The sequence below is a fragment of the Apus apus genome, chromosome 2 (assembly GCF_020740795.1).
Source record: "Apus apus isolate bApuApu2 chromosome 2, bApuApu2.pri.cur, whole genome shotgun sequence".
Lineage (NCBI taxonomy): Eukaryota > Metazoa > Chordata > Aves > Apodiformes > Apodidae > Apus > Apus apus.
Window position 1 is genome coordinate 112,187,448 of NC_067283.1, and position 23,277 is coordinate 112,210,724.

The 23,277-nt window shown below is 40.7% G+C and overlaps 1 protein-coding gene across 1 annotated transcript in view; it reads right to left on the minus strand.

Annotated features, from left to right (window-relative positions):
• The window catches only part of KLHL14 (kelch like family member 14), a 62,658-nt gene that overhangs the window by 35,619 nt on the left and 3,762 nt on the right, over positions 1-23,277 (minus strand). Inside the window, exon 2 of the mRNA XM_051612269.1 lies at positions 10,071-10,192. Coding sequence (XP_051468229.1) covers positions 10,071-10,192 — 122 coding nt within the window. The remainder of the gene's footprint in view (positions 1-10,070; positions 10,193-23,277) is intronic.

Sequence of the window (23,277 nt, forward strand, 5' to 3'; positions counted from 1 at the left end):
CTCACATCAGGACTGGAGGAGACCCCGGGAGAGGACTGGAGGCATCCTGTACCCCATGTGGAGGGTGGGCGGGAGACCCCAGGCCCCAGAGCTGCCAGCTGAACAGGGAGCCCTAGGTCCCAAGCCAAGGCCTCCATGAAGTCAGCAGAGCAACTCTCCAGGGTAGCTCTTGGGAGACAGCCACGCTTTTTTTTTTTTACCCCCAAGAGTGATCTATTCACATGTAGAGAGAGGGGGCACAGTCACAGCACAAGGTAGGGTAGCTCGTATGACAGCTGCCTTTCTTGCTCCTCCCAGCAAATAAATGCTAAAGGACATCACTTGTCTAGAGGGACATGAACACATATGTTAAAGCAATTAATTCATTTGCCCTAAAGGACTGAGGCCAGGCCAGGATTTGTACCTTTCGTAGTGCTCAGTCTCATCTTAAGCAATAGGATTTGTACTATCTCCCATGGGAGAATATTCCACAACCTAATAGTTCTCAATGTCAGGAAGTTTTTTCCTGATATTCAGCCATAATTCATATCCATGAATTATGAGCTACTGTCGACATCACACCCATTGAGGCATTCCTAGAGCCTGCTTCATTTAAAATTATATGCTCTAGTTATGCAGGGTTTCTGTGTACTAGGGCAAAATGCTTCTTCTGCAGGTTAATTCATTACTATTCAATTTGTTAACACTTTTTTTCATGGTGTGAACAGTCATTCTGCAGTCGCATACCCTATAGTAGCACAGTCCCCATTGGGAGTAGAATCACAATATATAAATATGACAAAACAAAATACCAAAAAACATCCCCATAAAGACATGTTAGTCTGTTCCTATAGATATTCCAGCACTCAGTTAAATGAAAGCAGTAGCTCTTACAACACCGGTATGAGACAAAAAGCCCAGAAAAAAACCCCTCTCAAGTCTGTCACACATTTTATTTCTCTCTTAAACAGAGGGAACGCATAGGAGTAGGGGGGTGAATAGGGAAGGAGGAAGGGAAGGGGAAGGAAAGAGAGAAAGAAACTTCATCAAGATGTCAGAAAATAGAGAAAAATTGAAAAAAAGAATTACTTCCTACAGTGAGCCACAATGCATACAACAGCAAATAAAGTCGAGGATGCAAAATGTGCACCTCTTGCCATTAATTGCACTTACAAAACAGAGAAATCTAAGGCAGGCTTCTGAAATCTGTATTGCAAATAATTGTGCACAAAACACTTACTGAAAGGAAACTGCCTTTTGTTTTTGGAACATTTGAGAGGAGAAAATTTATAAACCACATACCGAACTCTTAAAAAGTCTGAGGATTTCTATGAGAATTTTTATGCTTACATTTTTCCCAGCCAACAGTGCTTTGCCATGCTGTTTGCAAGCCTTTTGACCATAAATAAAACATCACATTAGATAATGAAAAAGGGAATGCTTTCCAAAGTAACTAGAAACAGACCAGAGCTCATTTATGCCTAGCTCCCATTAGTGCTACATAAATCCAAGAGCAACTAGGTAAGAATAAACACATATATTTTACCTGAAATTATGTAAGAAACAGAAAGCCATGTTTGCAACAAGCACTAAGTTCACATAATGCCATGAAATTTTGCAGGGAAGTAATTCCAGATGGTTGATTTTTTAGAGAAGGAGGCCAAATAATACTAAGGAACCTACACAAACAGAGCTGGTGAGAGTATCTTTTACAGTACTTTCATTATAAATTATGACTTTGCTGAAATTTTTATCTAGCAAGGTGAGACACGGGCTTTGGACAGAACACAAGACAACACAGTTCCCAGTTCCTCCTGCACCAGGATATGACTGTTTATAGCAGACACACCATGCCCATAGGCTGAAATGACTTGAAATGCTGCACATCCTTTAGGGCTGCATTAAGCCCAAGTATCTATCCTCACCTGGGTTTACCATCAAAGTCATGACAACTTGTTATTTATAGCTATGCAATTTCTGGTTTGCAGTTATATTGCAAAACTGGACAGAACTGTCTTTGATGGGGCTGTGAAATACCCACTGGGACACACATGAGGGATTCACACATGAGGGGTTCATGAGTTAAAAAAATCATACTCTGATTTGAGCAAAGCAGGGATTCAAACCTCAACTGCCTACCTCTTCACCACCCCACAAGACTTGTTGAGATGCGCAGGGACATGACTTTTGAAGGAATTAGTTTTCCTCTTGCCTTGGAACAAAGCTGTAGAAGTTGCTGCAAAATTGAATGGTCATCCTCAAGCCATCTGTAAAGATGTGTCATTCAAGTTGAAAGATGAGGTAGAAAAAGCTATGTTCTGTGATCCAGGAGGAATATTTTGAGTCACAGGTTTTAACGTTCTGGCAGAGATGCAGCAGACAGCAGCATCTCCAGGAACCAGCAGCATTCTTTGTAAGACAACTCTACAGAAGCCTGACATCAGCATCTGCTGCAGAAACGGCACAGATCATCTGATAACTCACCTGTCTTACACCTGCTGCCTTCTTACTTGGGCCACCGATGGCTCAACTCTGCATGGTCTCAGACCCCTGCCTATGGATGTCTTGGAACAGGGCTCTGCCTTGTGCTCATGTCCAGCTCAGGTTTTCAACCACAAATGCTCCTGGCTGAGCAGAGGCAGGGAACAGGATATTTGGGTAACACTCTGGACTCTACCTGAAATTAAGTGTTCACTGGTGGCGTTTCTGAAGATAAAGGTGAGTAGATTCAGGCATCTTTGTCTATGCAAAAGAAAGTGAACAGCCTAGTTTCCAGAGAGGTGGGTGTTCAGAAGTCCAAAACAAAGAGCAGAAAGTAGCCAAGAGAAGCTGAGAGACTATTGAGGACTTTAGCACAAACAGACTGAATGCAGTGATAAGACTAGCCACTTCAAGGACACAGCATAGCAAGATACAAATGGACTGGGAACACAGGAAGAGAAAGCCAGATATCTAAAGTCTAAAGGACATCACACTTACAAATAAGAGGGCATATGCAGAACAATATGCTTTATGAATAAGGAGAAAGTCTCAAGTAAAATGATAAAAAAAAATGTACATCATTTACTTACGCTAGCCCTTCATTCTCTGAGGTGAACAGAAAGAGAGCTGACATTTCTTGAAAGTTATCTCAACTGGTAGTGCAGAAGAAAATATTTAGGGCATGAATACAGCATTCTCTGTGAAAACATGCTACATATTCACTCATTCTTGGAGCTCTCTCTTGCTCTTAGATACGCAGGTGTGCACCATTAATGGCACTTGCATGCTTGAATTCCCATGTATCATCCTCAGAATGGGAGTTGTGGCTAACCTCTACTATGTCACATATAGAAAAATACTCTTTGCTATATTTCTGTTTCTTCCTTCTATATCCTTACTTCCCTGTAAGTATAAAGCATGTGGCTTTTCACCTATGTGTCTGACCACATTGAATAAACCTCCTAAATCCAGGCTTAAAAGTTGAATAGTCATAGTGATCAGTCAGCTTTTCTGCGTATGAATATATTTTCTTTTTTGACTGTATTTTCCTGGCTTTGAACCTTTAAAAGGGGTTAGATACAAGAATGGAAAATATAGATGGAATTTCTGTTTAAAATTAGCTTTTAATCCCATCAGTGTATTCATTTAAGAAGGATGATACATATGAGCATGTGCATACGTGTACATGTACTTGTAAAACTACTACATACATCTGTCTAGTGGATAATACCAAGACTTCTGCCTTAGCAATATGATAATGCTTGCTCAAGCTTTTCAATGCAGTGCTGAAACCATCCTTGACACAGCACTGAAGCAGTAGCTGCAGCATTCCTGACTGCTGGATAAATGGAGTAAGAGACAAAATTTATCAGGGCTGCCAAAAAGTGTTCATCAAGACACGTTTCTGATTAACTCCCATGCGCACTATTCTCACAAGTAACAAAAAAAGGAGGAAGAAATTTTCACTGGCATATGTCAAGAGATTCAACCTGTCCGTCTGACTCGACTCACTTTTTGCAAACACCACTTCTTGTATTCAGTTACCAATTGATGTGGGGTAAATTAAAGTAGAAAACTTTTTCTTCTAACACACTATGATTCTTCTACAAAGTAAAAGCTCCGCAGTGGATGAATTTATTTACTTAAACAATGTAACAATTCCAAAGGCACAATGTGATCTAGGAATCTAGAGGTACTTACACTGACACTCATGCCTTTGAAAATTTCTCCCAAGAACTTCTGATGTAGCATATAAATCATACTGTCTGTCTTGTAAGTAACCAATTTGGAAATGAGAAAACTGGGTAAGGCGCTCCCTCACATGAATCACAGAGTCACAGAATCACAGAGTATTAGGAGTTGGAAGGGACATCTGAAGATCATCGAGTCCAACCCCCCTGCCAGAACAGGACCAAAAAACCCAAACCAAAGCAAACCACACACAGAAACAAAACAAACCAACCAACCAAACAAAAACAATTAAACCCCCCCAAAAAACCCACAACAACCTAGGGCAATCACAGAATAGTCATGCTTGGAAAGGACCTCTGAGATCACTGAGTCCAACTCTCATAAACAAACAAACAAACAAAAAACCCCAAACAAACACCCCCACACACAAACAACAAAACTCAAACCAGACACGAACACCACCAAATAACACCCACAACCTTCCCCCCCTACAATCTTGGCCACTAGAGCATACCCCGAAGTTCCACATCTGCGGGTTTCTTGAGTACCTCCAAGGATGGTGACTCAACCACCTCCCTGGGCAGGTTGTTCCAGTGCCTGACCATTCTTTCAGTAAAGAAACTCTTCCTAATATCCAAGCTAAACCTCCCATGTGGCAACTTCAGACCATTTCCTCTGGTCCTGTCATTATTCACTCAGGAGAAGGGGCCAACACCCACCTCCCTACAACCTCCTTTCAGGTAGGTGCAGAGGGCAATGAGGGCCTCCTCTTCTCCAAACTAAACATCCCTAGTTCCCTCAGCTGCTGCTTGGATGACTTGTTCTATAGACCCTTCACCAGTTTGGTAGCTCTTCTCTGGACATGCTCCAGCACCTCACTGTCCTTCCTATAGTGAGGGGCCCAGAACTGCACACAGTACTTGAGGTGTGGCCTCACCAGTGTCGAGTACAGGGGCAGGATTACCTCCCAACTCCTGCTGGCCATGCTATTCCTGATGCAGGCCAGGATGCTGTTGGCCCTCTTGGACACCTGGGCTCACAAGGAAGGACTGAGAAACTTAGTGCCTCCAAAGCCATTTCAGAAAAACAGAGGAACAGGACTTTGTTATTAATTTGCCCAGGAAGGACAAAGTGGTAGTCTGTATAGGAAAGGATGAGCATCTCAGAACTGCCAAAGAAAATAGAAGAGAAAGAAATGCAACCTTTTCCAGCAGAAATTCTGTAGGCTGGGGAGTGAAGTGATGCAAGTTCTCTAATGCTGACTATGATATGAAATAAACTGTTCCTATCTTCTATTTATTTGACTCTCCTGTGGGTAAAATGCATAAATAATTATGCTGAAAGGGTTTCTAGAACCACCAGTAAGACTAAGTGCTGGCTAGCACTCAAAATGTTACTCATGATGGAAGGCTACCGTACAGGAGGCTGTACTGTCATCAAACATATTAAAGGGAAATTAAAAAAGTTAAAATGACAGAAATAAAACCATGCTGTATTCAGAGCAACTCCTCTCCTGCAGTGGAGTTTGCCTCATGTGAAAATGAAAGCACAGGCAACCTGTGGTAGGAAGGAAAGGTGGATGGCCTTTATAAGAGCATGAAGAATGAAAAGGTTACCAGCTGCTTGTTATGATCTGCAAATCAGAGGAAGACAAGTAAATGACAAGTCCTTGATATTGTATGATGGCTGCTGGCATGAAGGAGAGATGGAGGAGGAAATCGAAGTGTCTGATTCATTGTTTGTTCTTACACATGGACTAAACACAGCAGATGTTAATACACCTAATAAAGGGCAGGAAGGTCAAGATGACTAAAACAAGACTAAGGGTTAACTAAGAAAGGAAGTAACCAGAAACGGGTCGCTGGTCATCCTGACTAAACTCTCCAGTCTGGTGATCTTCTTGACATTTCCCTGACTTTCCTATGCAAATACATTGCCTGTACTATACTTTTCATTGGATAATGACATTGACTTGTACATTGGATTAAAATCCAAACCTAGTGCAATACCTAAACATAACAGCATTATTGCCCACACATGCATTTACCACTTTTTTGATGCTCATTCAAGGCTCTCTGTGGTTTACACAAACAATGTGGTTAGCTAGGGAAGTTAAGGAACGTTACAATTAGCATCTTACTGAAAAACAAAGTGCCACTATGAAAGAAAGATCTGCTACAGCTTCATGTGGAGGGAATGTGCCATGTAAGAGTTCGGTAACTTTTCCAATATTTTACCCTTCTGTGCTTTAGAGAAAAAGGAATTTTGCATTGCAAGGAGGATTCACTGTATACCTAGAAATCTGCAAGACACAATTTCTCTCATACTCATTGCTTCTAATCAGACAGATGGATACACTGCTATGGAAAAATACAAAAAAATAAAACTAAAACAATGGCTGCATCATTTTTATTTATTTCTTGCATTCTCTGTTCACATAGCAAGAAATTTAATTCCAGTTGGATCAGTCTCTTGTGATATTTTTTTCTTTCATTTAATATATTTTTTAAATGCTTAGAGGCGTTATGACAGAAAAGCATGTACTTTTTGCCCTGGTTTATACCCATCATCCTTACCATTACAACAAGACAAAAGCATTAAAGTAAAATTAATCATGTCAAAAGATTTTAGCAAAAACAAGGGAGACCATGCATAAAGCATCGCTTTGTCTAGTGTGAAGTCACGCTCTGATTAAAAACATATAATGAAAGTAAAAGTAATACATCATTGCCTTAGCAGTAGGGTTTTTGGGAGAGCTATGCACTTCCAAACACAAAAAAGTCTTTATAGGCTCTGGATTTTGAAACTTGCAATTATCACAGAATAATCCTAACAAACAAAACACTGTTTTACTTCCTTAAAGTTTAATTAATCTTAAACATTGCAGTTAAAACAAACAACCAAAGTTCTAGGATTAAACAAGGGCTCCTGGCAGAACCATAGCTGCTAATTAAAACTGGAGCTCTAGTGGCTGGTTCCAAGCCATGTGGCATGAGGTGGTGACACAGAGACATCCCCCTCCCACCCCACATCCAGCAAGTGTTGATGAGGACAGAGAAATATCACGGCACGGTGAAACCCCATTAACAGAGCAGGACTTTCGCAGTTACTAAGGACTGCCACACACCCATCAGCTGTCCAGTTTGTGTCACTGGCAGTAGGTAGGTTGTTGCTGCTACAGGACATAGTTAGCACCTCGTTAAATAATTAAAGAGCGTTCATGCACGTGTAAGCAACCCTGAAATCACACAGTGAAGATCTGTATTTTGCCATGCACTCTATAAAAGCCTCTATTTTGCTAAGGCAAAGCTAGGCAGTAAGAAATGTTCCAAATTATACAACAACATGCACATTGAGAATCTCAGATTAGGATTATGCCTACATAAATTAAAAGTGGGTGGAAGAAAGTGTTTGTAAAATGCCACTTACTTTCTCCTTTTATTTTTTTTTCTTTATTCTTTGTTGCAAACATAGAAAGAATAATTACCTGAGAAATACTGGGCAGGAAAAATACACAGTAATACGAGACTGTGAAAAATCTACCGATCCCCTGAGCCATAGCACTCTTGCCTATAGATGATTACATTAAAAAATTGGAAATGGGTGCATGCTTCTCCTCCTCTTCTGGATCTATGAACAAGGCAAGTTGTTTTCCTGATACCTTTAGAATTACTACCATTAGTACTGATGCATTTGGTACTTTGGGTAGCCAGGCAGAGAGAGGTGGGCAGTATCCCTTGCCAATAGATCTAGTCTTGTCGTTGGAACAAAATGAGATTGCTACTCTGCTGAGCTGTCATACTCAATAGCTTGTGCTGTTCCACTTGCAACTGTCTTCATAGCTCCAACTGCAGCAACACAGCTTACAGGCAGGCAGTAGTTTCTTATGGCTGATCTTCTCCTGTTCCTTATGCATCACACAAGGCAGGACACAGAGCCCTAAGGGACTGCATGGTTGCAACTACCACTCTCCATGCTGAGAAGGGAAAAGGCAACAGGCAAACAGCTCCCTCTCAAATGTGTTTGCAGGCCCTGCTGAGTAACTTCTGAGGCTCCTCTCAGTGGAGGGTGACATGAGGAGATTCAGTCTCCTCTCATCCATCTCCTCCTCAATGGCTCTACCATTGCACCCAGGGCTAGGTGTTTGCAAGCATCCTTCTCACTTTCCCTACTCCCAAGTGCCACTGGCACAGAGAACAGAAAATTAGTACCGTAGATGGGTTAGGAGGAAGGCAAGGAGAATTTCTGTGCACATTTACATTGGCTCAGTAAGCACTTAAGTGCAAAAACAGGCTTTTTGTTTGTGCATAGGGGAGTCTAGCTGAGGGCAGATGGTCAAAGAAAAGACTTTGTAAATATTTGCTGGTACAGGAGGAAACACTATATAGTTTCCTATAGTGTCAGAGACAGCATCACACTTTAAGAAACCTAGGAACTGAACTGATTTCATTCTTACGAAATCTGACACATCTACAGATAGGTAAGATCCAGAATAATATTTTTACTTTAATTCAGTGGAGAGTTCAGATCTTGAAGCAAGAGATCCATTTCTCCTGCCTATCCTGGTGAGCCACTCGATTAGACACAACAAAATCAAAAAAACCTGAACACTTCTGCCTTAGGTAGTGTCAGTGATTTTTCACTGACTTACCACCTTCAGAATTTTCTTAGAAGTAGCGTACAGAGATAGCTCATCTCATTATTCTGAAAAATGTGAAGAACATTATGTTCCCTAGTACAGATACTGTAGACTTTTCTAATGTAGAGTTCATGCAACCTTTACTAATAGCCATTCTTACACAATAACCTCAACTATTCGTCCAGGGGATCTATACCTAAGCAGTCTTTATGTTGTGGCACTTTGAGAAAGGCTCCTAAATCTTCCATGGGAGAAAGCAATTAGCAAACCCATCAAGTCCTGAATCATAGAAGTAGTCTTAATTCTTTTTCATCCTAACCTGTGCGTATAGTATTCACGTGGATGCATCGTACTAAAGGGCTTTGGATAAGGGATGAAGAATAGAATTATGTAAAATGTATTTTACTGTGGAAAAAAGGCAGGTCTATCAGGAATTCCAGGTTTTACCAGTTGTCCAGTCTTAGAAGTATGGCTTTGATTTATGGATCAAAATCACTCATTTATTATTTTATCTATACTGCTTTGGGCAATTTTGACAGTTAAAATTTAGTTTTATTGACCAATGCAGCCAGTTTAGCCACAAGGGGACTAATGCACACACAGCCTGCTGCACTCAAAGAAGCTATGATTTGATTCCATGACCAAGTCAGACTGGGAATTGCAACCGACATAACAATAAGTTCCAAATCTTGATGCTTGAGGCAAAATACTTACTCTAAGACACAATCAACCTTTAAAAGAAGGTGGGAAAGAATTTTGTGATAGAAGCCTCTGTGCACTGTTTATTGTAGCTGATATATTCCACCAATGCTTCTGTCAGCAATGGAAGAAGAGCAGTACAGAGGAAACCTTTAATGACTGTGGACAACAGATAAAGCTGGAAGAAGGAAATGAAAATGTTAAAGAGATTCAAAGGTGTGCTCTAGTACTGTGGCTTACCAGGGATCTGACTCTGCAAAAACTGTCTCAAACGTTGCCCTTTTTTTCCTAAACCAGATTTTAATCACATGTACTTAAATATGCATGTATTCATGTTGCAGTAAGAGAGACTTACAAATTTGCTTAAAAAACTTACTGGAATGATTTTAAGCCAATGTTAATTTAGGCCTATCCTATTATAAAATTAGCATCTTCTGCAATCTCTATTTATTGCTCCATTGTGAAGCCCCTTGTGATACATAAACAAATCTCTGAGGAGAAACAAATCAATAAAGTGTCTAATTTGATTAACCATGTTTTTAAATTCATCAAGACAACTGTACAAAAATAAACCACTTACTTGTCAGTATTTTCCATGTCTTCTTTTCATCATCATAATACTGAACCAAATTGCTGGGTAGCCGGTCAGGTCCGGGAGGCAATCCTCCAACCAATAACAGCATTTTCTTATTGGAACGAATTCTTCACCCAAAACAAGAGGAAAGATGAACAACCACATTACTGAGGAGTATTTTTAGTGGCAACAAAATCATAACCATCAAAAGAATGTTCACTGCTTGCAGTTTTCTATTTCATTTTTTGTGTTTCTTTCCCCAATCATGTCTCAACAATTTTTTGAACCAAGCAGAAAAATGATCAGAAAAGCTGCATATCTCTCTACTCATGGAATAATAAGCTTCCTTTATGCAATTTGTTAGAGGTTCATTCTAGAACGACCTTTTTCTTATATTATCCCTTTAAATCATCACTCTTTACAGCTGAATACACATGAAATGCTCTGGAGTTGTACTAAGGTTAAGCATTAAAGTTGCATGTCAAAAATCGTATTAGTCAAAATCATTATTATAAGCCATTCTACACTCAAAGAACCTTGAAAAAATTAAGGTTATGCAGAGAGTTTGTGAGCCAACTCTTTAATCACACACCGAACTTCAGATATATAGTTTAGTACAATTAGCAGCACTGGGCTAACGGTTATGGGTTAAATGCAACTTACAAGCACTTTTGTTTGTTTAATTTAGTCCAGGCTCTTGCTTTCACTCTCCCCCCCGGCTCCCTCCCTTCTCTGTGCTCTCCCCCTGTGCACCACTGGCTATAGCAACACCAATTGGTAAAAATGAGACTGTGATGTTGTTGTGAGCCTCCCCAGAGTGGAGCCCTGCCAATGCTTGCCACTGATCCAGCGGCATGAACCTGCTCAACTGTGCAAAGTCACTCTAATTCCCTCCCTCTGTTTTTCTACCTTCTCCCCCAGGGGGCAACCACTGAAAGGAGTGACTACCCACCCATCAAGAGCTGGCAATTCGCTGCTATTAACCGTGACCATGATTCCCAATCTGCCTGGCAGTTCTTAAGAACAGGACTGCAATGTCTCATATGCAGTAAAAGCGGTTATCTGCACCCTGGCCTCCAATGCTCCACCTGATGAATGCACAATTTCTTTGCAACATTAAGGGATTTTGCACAATCGTAAGTGAAAAGGGGAGGGGTGGCCTAGACCCCCAGATGAGCCTTGATGCTTTAATAGTTACTTTGCATGTATTTGAACTTTCATCAGTTGTACTAAGTCTGGGTGTGGCAATGCTGAAATAAAGGTCTACAGTTAAAATGTTCCCATGAAGTAGGAAGGTGATTTCGCCTGGAAAAAATGCAACGATACAAATAAACATGCAGGGGGACCATGCATCTGATGGAAAGTGACCTTGTCAGACACATTTTTCCAAGCATGACATCATCACTGTAGCAATCTGTGTGTCAGTCTGCAGAAAACACTCCTGCCCAAGAAAGGCAAAGAATGCCATGAACTAAAGGCCACCACTAAAACTGTGTGGAGCTCCACAAGCTGCAACCTCAGCAGTAAACTTCAGCATCAGGGCTTTACCACCAAGGCATACCAGTGGCTTAGCTCCAGCTATTACCTAGACAGTGTTGGGAACCCACCAATTTCCTTTTGTACCAGGACTGCAACCCCTCTTCAGAAGATTGGGCAACATGAACTAGGTTGTGCTGCAGACATGCACTACCCAAAAGGAACCTTTTTCAGGAAGGGAGTACACAGCTGAATTCTCGATCCACACAATGCATAGGAATAAAACCTTTCAAACAGCTATCCAAGTGACAACTACAGACTGCAGATACATATATCACAAGGATGGCCAGGGAATTACCTGGCAGATGGCCTTGTTTGTTTTTAAATGCATTTAAGGCTCAGGGAAGGTCCTGAATTGACAGTGGAGGAAATGAAACCCTCACTGCAGGGGCAGTGACACTGCAGTATTCTCCTACACTGTCCTACCCCGTCTGCTTCTCTCCAGACTTGGGGGGAGCTTCTGCAGTCTTCAGTCCTTCTGACAAGCCAGCCTTTGACCTCTACACTGAACCTGCTACACACTGTCAAATGATGACTGCTACCTGCCCACCAGACTATATCTGCGTAGGGTACGAGGAACTGTCATGGGATCACTGTTGGCATCGACTCCACTCGGAGAGCCCAAGCTCTGGGGAAAGCTTTCATAAGCATTGCCAGTTTCTTAAAGCGTTCAATCTCCCCAGTAAAATTTTTAATGAGAGACCATTTGACAAAAACTATGCAACACAGGAGTATGATAAACTATTTTTGGTATGAGTTAGGGATGACTGCACATGTAACAAGTGGCAGAGCAAACCAGAGCCGTAAGTCATTTATGCATGGCCATCCCTAACAATAGAGAATGAATTGTTTATTCCAGCCCTCTTGTGTTGTACATTATATCACAATCAACTTCCTGTGTATTGTAAAATTCAGAATGCCCTTGCAAGGTTTACTTGATGAAGGAGTTTATTCTGATTTTCATCTTTCATCTGTAAAACTCTCTTCTAACTCCAAAGCACTGTGAAAAACCAATGAATGGCCAAGGCTCAATAGTTAAGGTAAAGAATGAAATGTCAGATGTAACTCTGAGTTTCCAGACTTTGGCAGCTGCAACTATCCTTAACATTACTTTTTCAGCTACACAATCTGAGAAGCTACTGTTTCTTGAGATGGAGCAGCATTGCTATATGTGAATGTTTAAAAAATACTGAGTAGTTTTATATGTTTCAAGTAGGAAGTAGCATGAACAGAAGCCCTTAATAAAAGCTTAATAACTTAATAGCTAGCAGTCTCTACCAAAAGCATAGGAGAAACTCAGTGGCAAAGAAGAGATGGTCCTTTCACTCAAGTTAACTAATTCATCTACACTGAGAGCTCTTCCAGTTCACCAAGTAAAGATAATACAATGACTAAAGAAATGTGTGTTTTAAACTGATGTGTTTTCTTGGAGCCAATTCTGCTTTTTAAATTTTGGTGTGAATGACTACATTTTAGGTTTTGAAAAAAAAAATAAAATCTTGATTACATTTTATCTGTGTTTTGTATTGCACTGAGCAGTACTGTTAAAATCTTAAAATACATTCTAAAATATGAAAGACCACTGCTTACATGCAGGAGACTGTAATTCAGTAATGTAATTCAGTGAAACACTACGATGAAGACAGGATTTTAAACTATGTGCAATACCTTAGCAAAAGGAAGTTTCTTCCTTTCTTGCATTATTATATGTTTGCTATTTGGATAACTCAAGATTACCATGTGAAGCACCCCGCATTGTATCTGAAACACTTCCTTGTCATTACTATTTGATGACGTACTGTGGTTCACAGCGTCCCTAGCATGGTGATTATGCCTTGTGTTCAATCAACATTAGTGGGTCCTGGTCAAGGAATGCTAAAATAGTATTAACCGTGACCAGCCAGGCTGACATCATGGCAAAAATGTATTCATATTTTATCCCAGAAGTATTTCTTCTACTTAGAATCCAAAACTTTAGTTCTCATTGATACATTGCTACTGTTCTGCACACAATTTCCAATTTCTCTTCTGCAAAGATTTTTAAAAACTTAATTCACCTTAATTAAGTTCCTGGGCACCCCATGTGGTGTGAAATATATTTTGTATACTTAGAAGACTGGAAATCACATTATATTTAAAAGTCAGTATTTTCAAACTTGTATCATTTCCTTCAGGCACACCAACCTAGGAATTTCAGAAATCATGTAAGTGGCTTCTTTTTCAGAATTGTTGAATGCCCATCAACATACCTAAATCCTACTCACTTCAAAGGCAGCAGCAGATGTGCATCAGCTCTAAAACTCAGGTCACTAGTCCAAAGCCTAAAATAACTGTGAATACACAGGGCAAAATGCTGGGACCAAGACAGTTTATCAACTCACAAGGAATCAGTAGAAAAGACAGTAACAGACTGCCTGACCATCCCTCCTACCCAAAGCTCTTTTTCAACCTTGATAGTTTCATGTTAATGGAAAATGTGTGAATAGGAAATGCTCTTCCTGCTCATTGTTTTTCTTTATTTACATACCCACCAATATTGCACTGATGTGTTTTGTTTGGTTGGTTGGTTGTTGTTGTTTTTTTCTTATCTGGACAGTTAGCTGAAGCTCATTCTACCAAGGCTGGCAAGAAAACAACCCCTATCACAAACAAGTTTGCTCCTGACTCTTCCAGTTTTTAATCAATGCAATAAGGCTCTCCTCTCTGCATTAGCAGAAAATATACATGGAAAGAATACAACAATGAAGTGGCAATCCCGTGGTTCTTTGTGCATTCAGTCTAGTGCTACACATCAGAAAGAAAACTGAATCTTAGACATACAGTTGATCATGGTAATCAGTGGGAAACAAACAAAAAAAAGACTATCCAGCTATTCTTTGGTCTTAACTCGAGGCTACAATAAAACCGAAAACCTGGATCATTAATTCTCTTCTAATACAGGCCATCACTGTGGCTTTGAGTACAGAGAGAGAGACAGGTGACTCTTCAGACCAGGGACCTCACAGACATAGGATGCATTGCTCCTGCTTCAGCTCTGACCTAAATGCAGCAGAGCCAAATCGAACTTCAAGATTTTGCTCACTGAAGTCAGGTGCAAACATGAACAGCCAGAAGACGAGCCCAGATCCACTAAGAGCCGGTGAATGAACGGTGAATTTTACTTAGATCCACAAATCTCATTACGTCAAAAGATGTGAGAAAATGGAGGTCAACCCTCAGTAATACTGTCAAAACAAGAAGCAGCAAGAATCTCAGAATAAGTGGCTGTATTGACCTGCAGCAGAAACAAAATAGTCTAGTGAGGCTTAGATCTCAACCTCAAGGTAATAGATAAATACACTGACCCAACTATAATTTCAGCTGCAGAGCTTTCATTAACAATGAAGACTTAACTTGATGTTCAGAAGCCAGGATCATCCTTAGTGACCTTTCTTTTCCTAAAAAGGCATCTGAGCGAGTGTGTCCCAAAAAATGGGGAAATGGCAGGAAGCTAAATAAGGGGAGGTTTAGGCTGGATATCAGGAAAACATTTTTCACCCAGAGGGTGGTTGAGTACTGGAATAGTAGCAATCCTGCCTGAGTTCAAGAAGCGTTTGGATGATGCTCTCAGGCATATGGTGTGATTGTAGGGGTGCCCTACACAGGGATAGGAGTGGGACTTGATGATCTTGATGGGTCCCTTACAACTCAGCATATTCTATGATTCTAAAAATGTAATGGAGAATCCAGTTGTGGTCTGCAAATGTGAACGGATGCTGGAGGCATCAATTAACTCGTGACTGAAGAATCTGTTTTGCCATCGCACATGCGATGAGATCTTTAATAATTACATTCCCTGCTCTTGTATAGGCATTTCAGTGCAACAAAAGTGCTTATTTCAATGGATTTTGGCTTCCACACACAGTTGACTTTGAAGATAGTCATGAACAGCAACACGTTTAATACAAAGAAAATATCATTATCCAGGAATTTAGCTATGACTTTGATGAAAGCCATATGATACAATGTAAAATATATTCTGGACAGAAAAAAATTGTGAGATTTTTTTATCACACAAAATGACTTACTGAACACAGGTGAACAGGCATCCTGAATCTCTTCCTAACCCTAGAGCACTGCCAACGGAAGGACCTGAGCTGTCAAAGCTGTCAGACCAAGGCCTGCAGATCAGTGTTCTGCTGACCCACCAAGAATCTTTCTCATTATGGAAAAAGTACAGACCTAACAGAATACCTTGATTTTGTCAAAACCTAAAGCATGCTGAGGTCTTTTGCAAATTATGACAATGAAATTATTTAGTTCTCAGGTTCAAAATATATTTAAAAATACACTGAAGTTATACATGTTGCTTTATGAATGGATTTTTCTGACTCTTCTAAGGCACATCTATTACCCAAGGCCAACTTGAAAGAATGTGAAGAAACTTCCAATAACGTACCTGAAAACCAGTCTTAACATTCGTTCACATTAGTGCCAGGAAGATTTTGGTTTTGATCTTCTCATTCTCAACATAGGTGTGCTTAGCATAAGGCCAACGGTACAAGTTTTCATTGCAGCAGAGCTCACCATAACATTCACTGAAGACACTGAGTGATGCCCAAGAGACACCCATTCTTCTGCCCGTGTAATATATGTTGACTACCGATAGACTGAAGTTTAGGAACAGAGATACTAAGTTGGGAATGATTTGCTACAGACATTGATTGTTGCTTTTGTTTTCTGAATCTAATAGAGGCTTTTTAAAATTTTGTCTAATGCATTTTTTAAATAAATGCACACAAAACAAAACAAAAAAAGAAGTAATTGTTTGCTCCAAGGCAGTATTTCCCTTTTGTCTCTATCTAAAAAGCAGAAGTCTATGGGTCAGTGAATCTTTTGCCTGACAGGCCACAGTTAAGAGTTGCAAAGTTACCTGAAAAGTTAAAGTTTTCTTTATTTCTACAGTTGCCAAACAATTTTCCATTCCCTGTACTAAAATAACTTAAAATCTTTTTGGAGCTTTGAATATCTGATTTTTGTTTAAGATTACAATCTCACTACTCTTACTAGGTTAGAATGGTCTCTAAGTAAATCTTGAAGAGTTAAGGTATTTTTTTAGTTGCAAGATTTTTAAAGTGAATTTCCCTTCCTTTTGGGATAACAGCCTCTGAACTAACTGGTAGCTTAGGTGTGGGCAACTATCCTGAAAGAGTGGCACCTACCATCAGCATTCCTTTGGGAGGAATGCACAGGAGTGTCCTCATCTTTGTCTCCCTGTACTACCAGCTTATTCTTTATGTTGACAGGAGACCAGTACAGTTCCCTAGAAAGTTGCTCAGTAGCTTTCTCAGATGGAGTCTGCCAAGGTTGCTGTATTCATAAACGGCACTGTTGTTCCTTACACCTTGAGACAGGCTTTAATAGGTCTATGGCCTATGTGAGATCATGAACAGTACTTCTGTAGTGACAATATCTACACAAATAGATCATTTGAACTCAAGTCTTTAAAATCACTGAGATCTGAAGGCTAAAGACATCCTTCCTAGCCACACAGTGAGTATCTGAAGCATTGCAAGGGATTTGAATCAAAGGAATTTTACCAGCCAAGCTTATATTGGTAAGAGTCACTAAACTTCCTGTGTCATGAACCTTACTGCAGAACTATGCAAACAACTGATTCGCCGTATTGTTGCAAGCTCTGAAAAATCTTAAAAGAAATTTCCTTGATCCTGAACACTTTAAAAAATAAAACTAAAGAAAATGTGAAAGCTAGATACTTTTGCAATTTGCTTTCCCTTCCCTACCTCGATTGGTTTGTTTGTTTTGTTTTAGACAGAGGTGGTAAAATGGAAATGTTTATAGAAAGCTTCAGGGTGGTCAAAGCGACATTTTCCCCTAGGAAACACCAATCAACTCTTCTTTTTGACTTCCAGTCAAGAACAAAAGTCAAGAAGGTCCTTTTTTTTATTTGATTCTATATCACACAGGCTGTGTTCTCCCCAGTTGAGCCTCCTTTTCCTTGGGAAGCTGAGGAGAAGAAACACAACTTCCTGCTGTCTCGCTCAAGCTGTGACTGGTTACCTTTTCCACTGTTTGTTTTGTTGTTTGTTTTTTTTCTGAAAAGAGGCAGTCAAGGAAGATAGGAAGAACAAACTGTGGCAGCAACTTCTATTTACTTCCAGCTTCAGTGCAAACGGTCTGCTTCCATTGAACTTGGCAGCTGATAATATTTACTCAAAGTTTATTGTCTGCTTTCCAAGAACACAGCAAGAAGTGTAGACTACTAAGTACCAGGCATGACGGTCTTTAAAGGAAACTTCAGGAAGGCAGTAAATATGAAAAATTATGCCAGGAAGCACTAACTAATCAATTCAATTTCCCATATTCTTTAATTTATTTAATACCAGACAGGATCTGTTTCGAAAAAATCAACTACAGAAATATTTACAGAGCAGCGGAGTCCAGCTCAAAACTTTCATTCAGGATTCTTATTAGCTTCCTTGCTCAATCTTTTCAGGCCAGACTTTGCAAAGGATAATGACAGACTTTGCTTTGATTTAGAAAACTGCTCTGATTTTTAAAACACAGTTGTTTGAAAAGATAAAATGTTGTTCTTACAGATTGTGAGGATTTTTTCTGTAATGTGAGTTCAAGAGAAGCAAAGCTTTTTTCCTGGCAAACTACTTTCTGCTGATTTTGTGTTCTACATTTGCTCTCCTCACTCCCTTTGCCCCCAAGGTTTGCTGCACTTTCTTTGTAAGTACATAACCAAACAATTACACTGTGGCAGCTCTGTTCCATTTACTGCTCAGCAGTTACAGCCTCAGAACCTTCTTATTCTTCTGCTGAAAGGAAAAAACTATAGTGACCCCAGGCCACAACATACCTCCAAAGACCCTCTGCTTTCTGTCTCCTCTTTTCACATCAAGGGGATGCACATCAGGGAAAGAGTAACCAGAACAGCCTCAGAAAGGACATGTAGGCAGCTGAGACAGGTGTGGGTGATGCTCACCACAATCCTACAGCACTCCATTTGTAAAAGCTACATACACCCTTAGCATAAATCATACCAGAAGGACTTTGAGACAGAATTAATGTATCGAGGAGGCTTTGCACCACCCATGGCTTGAGTTGTCCCTGACAAGACAGTCCTGGATTGTGTTGCCAAAGCATGGGCAGGAACAGCACAAGACATCATGGAAGACAGCTCCATTCTTTTAGGGAGCTGCAGGATTTGTAAATGAACTGCACCTTGTGGGGGCTGGAAAGAGACATTTTAGCTGAAGTACAGCATTTGAGAAGGAAGTTCCCATTTTCACAGGCAGTTTGCCCTCAGTTTGAGTGGCTTAGTAAGGCTATTTTTTTAAACTTTATTTTCCCTCTAGACCAAGGTGGCTTGAAATCCAGTGAAAGATTTCCCCTCTTGGAAAAAGTCTGGAGATTAAGATCCAGATACTTCAAGCTGCTTCAAGTGCTAAAAGGGGCAGGGTGATGGAAAGCCAAAGAGCAGCACAGCCCAACCAGCCACAGCAGCCTCTGGGGATCCAAGCTGCAAGGTTTGGGATCAGTCAGAATCGGTGTGTGTGAGGAATTGAAGCCTGTGCAGCCCTGAGGGGGCACCGAGGGGCCAGGGGCCATGGCAGCAGGGGATTCAAGAGAAGGGAAAGGCAGATCTGAAGCTCAGGTAGGCTGGATCTGGGCAATAGCCCTATTGGTAGAGTGTCCTGGGAGCAAGGAGGAACCTATGAGGCAGACTGGTAAGGGAAAATGAGTAGTTTGAATGTCCAAACGGCTTTGAAGTAGGCGATTCTGAGAAACCGAAGTTCTGGAACAAGAGAGGACAGGAGGTGGAGAAGGAGGTATTGGGAACGTGTGTCACCCAAGGACATAAATCAGAAGGCAGTTCACAAAGGAGACTAACCTAACTACTACCTCTGACTAGGACACTGGCTGTCCGGGAAAGGGGAGGTGGTATGTGCACATGGTATTGGCACCCCTTCTTCATCTACAGCTGCTGCTAAGACAGTTGCCCATAAAAAAGGCCATTAAATGATCTTCATGAATTATGAAGAGCATAATTTATCAACACAATAGTAGTGTGTCTATGAAGACAGGCTGAGGGAGTTGGGTTTGTTCAGCCTGGAGAAGAGAAGGCTCCAGGGAGACCTTATTGCAGCCTTCCAGTGCCTGAAAGGGCCTACAGGAAAGCTGGGGAGGGGCTTTTTACAAGGGCTTGTAGTGAGAGGACAAGGGGTAATGGATTTAAACTGGAAGAGGGGAGATTAAGATTAGACATTAGGAAGAAATTCTTCTAGTGTGAGGATGGTGAGACACTGGCACAGGTTGCCCAGGGAAGCTGTGGATGCCCCCACCCTCAAAGTGTTCAAGGCCAGGTTGGATGGGGCTCGGAGCAACCTGATCTACTGGGATGTGTCCCTGCCCATGGCAGGGAGGTTGGAACTAGATGATCTTTAGCGTCCCTTTCAACCCAAGTCATTCTATAACTCTATGTTTCTAACAAGTACTGTAACTTGGCCAAGAAACTGGTTATCACCAATGCCACTGCAGGTATCAATACACCAGGGCATATTATGTGGCTTTAAGAAGGCTCCCAAGGACTGTCCTGGCCCACAGCAGTCCTTTTAGGACAATGGTGCTGCCTCTGACCATAACCTGAGCTCGAAGCCTCCCTCCCTCTTGGATACTTGACATCTCGCCACTTACACTTCAGTACTAGCCTGTCTACAAAGGCAAATGGATGTACATAAGGCAAGTAGGGCAAGTAGGTGAGACTAAACAGGATTAAACTGACTACAGGTCTGTGGTTCACTTCCCTGCAGCCTCTAACGTGTCAGTCTCCCTTCTGCAGCTCAGCTGAGAGACTCCTGGCACAGGTACAATTTCCTGATATTAATTCAGTCACATAAGACCTGATCCAAAGCACACTAAAATAAACCAGAGCCTCATATTCCCTTCATCCACACTGTAAGGCAAATGTTAATAATTCACATACATTTTAAGGTATGTTTTTTTATCCAGATGTTAATTTGGGATACAAAATATTACTTGCAATTAACCATGAGTACAAATATGAGTTTAAAATGCAAATACTGGTGTCAGGATCACAAAGGGACAGGCAGGTGGCTGTTACTAGAACACACAAAAATATATTTCAGCGAAAAAAACAACAACACAGCAGCTTTTTGCAACCACCTCACATGCCCTACTGAGATTCTACAAAAACCTTAGCAGAAAAAGAAGTTAAATTGAACTACAGTTTGTGAGATTTGTAGACAGGTACTGTATTCAAGAAGAAAATTACTGAATTGCCAAGGAATGTAACCAGTTTCTTCAAATTTTTAATCTGCTCTGCAGAAAGTAAAACAAACCAGGTATATATGTCTGCCACATAAATGCTAGCATCTCATGCTGTTCAACACTTTACACTTTCCTTCTTCATCAACAGTTACCACCTTCCTACTGAGAGAAAACCGACCTTATCATTTTAATCACCTGCCACCGTTTAACTTGCTGTCACTTCCACTAATATAACCTAACACCGAACAGTCTGGGTGACACCTTCTCTCCCCTGAAACTGAAGAAAAATATAAACCTCTATGGTTAGCTTCAGGACTGGAATATGCACTCCCAGTCTCCATAAGGTCTGGGGAACAAAAGTATGGCAAAACAGCTGGGACTTCACTGAACCCAAAACCCAGCACACTCAGACTTTGTTTTCTTGTCCCTTTGACTTTCTTATTTCTCTCCTTTCTCTTTTACTCTGAAATTCCGTATTTCCTGCCTTTGACTTTTCCCATCTGAAGTTCCCCATCCGTACATCTGAAACAGCTTTTCTGGAAACTGAAACACTCAGCTCTAATGACAACTGATGCTATTTCTGCCAAGAATTAGGGTTTTTTCCTTTTTTTTTTTCATTCCCTCTCTTCTTTTTATCTGCTGGGGTCTTCTTTGTTTAGCTTGTCTCTATTCCTGTCTGGTATGCTATTCTTTCACTTCTCTCCCTTCAAAACTGTTCCTCTCTCCCCTTTTCCCTACTTTGTACTTCCCTGCTTCTCTCCCACGGTATCTCAATTCCTTCCTTTTTCTGCATTTCCCCCTCTCTTCCAGCTTTACCTTCCTCACTCCCCTCTACCTTCAGGTACCTAATGCAGCTGTACAGACACCAAACTGCTGCTCTGCCCGCAGATCCTGGGAGGAGCTGGCCAGACCAAACCATGGGATGTCAAGAGGAGCTACATGTGTCCTGCAGCCAACAAAAAACTCCCAAGGCCATCCGGGACTGCCTCTTCCCACCCAGCCTATCTTCTCATGTTTGTCTGGAACAGGAGGCACTGTAAATAGTTAGAGGTAAGCATAACCATAAAATCATAGCAACGTTCTATAAAAAGGCAACAATATTTAGGCAAAACATTTAAATCATACATCCCATGATTTACATATATTTTCTATATTGCTCCATTCCCTGTCTACAGCATTACTGTGCATTAACACAAGAAAAATTAAAAGTTAAAAGCTAGGCATTCCATAGCAGAGATGTGTTTTTTAAGCATTTTCCTTGTTGCAAGTAAATATGGAAGCAACAATTATTCTCACTGGCTTACTCAGCTTTAAAAGAGAAATTCTTTCCAGCAACAGTAATGCCCTAACCTGGAACTTTTAAAAATTGAAAACATACACTGTGTATTATATAAAATATATTATACTACACAATAAAGCACAGAGACATTCTAATCAACTCAAAACTCTAGTGGAGTCTCAAGAGTCACACAAATAACCAGAAGATGAACATTCTTCTGTTGAAATGCAGTTTCTTCCTAGAACTACAGAAAACATGACACAGCATAGTTACCCATGTCTCTCGGGGACAAACATAATTTAATTAAGCCTAACGTTCCGGGTCACCATAATGGGCCCAACCCACCCCACACTGAAATAAACTGGGATTTTTCCTACTAATATCAAAACTGACTGTGTCTCAAGAGGCTTTAACAGGCGCTTGTGTGCTGAAGCCCTACTATAGGTGAGGATCACAGAGGCCAGAAAGCTCCAGAATTAACCTGGAAAATGGAGATCAAAGTTAACAGAATTATTATCTTGACTAGAGTTGAGCACCTGATCAAATGCCAGTTGAGAGCAAAAACACCCACTCCCCTGTGGTAAAGTCCTAAACCTTCAGGTGCATGGCAAGGTTCACAAGTCAGGAACATAATTCCTCTACTTTTTAAACAACGATCGTTTAGTTGCTGTACTTTGAAAAATAATTTTACAAGAATGCATTAAAGCGTTCAAGTGTTACCTTCCCTCAGGAAATTTCATGAAAACAAACAAAAAAAATTATCTCCCTGCAGGTAAACAGCATTTTTCACTGTGGCACAAAGGACAACGCGGGTACCTACTAGCGTCAGCATCACATGCAGGATCTACAAGTGTAGTACAAACTTCAGAAGTAACTCCACTCACAGTGCTCAAGCTGACTCTTAGGATTCAAAATCGCCTTCCTCCCGCCCTAACAAGAGCAGAACCCTGTGTCTGTCAGACAAGTGAGCCACACATAGAAAAAGCTTAAGGAAGCAACCAGTGCTATGTGTATAGTTCCATGTCAGAGGAGAATCATTGTATTTTGAGCTTCCCATTACACTTGTTTTGTTCAAGAAATGTACGTAGCCCCAACTCCACA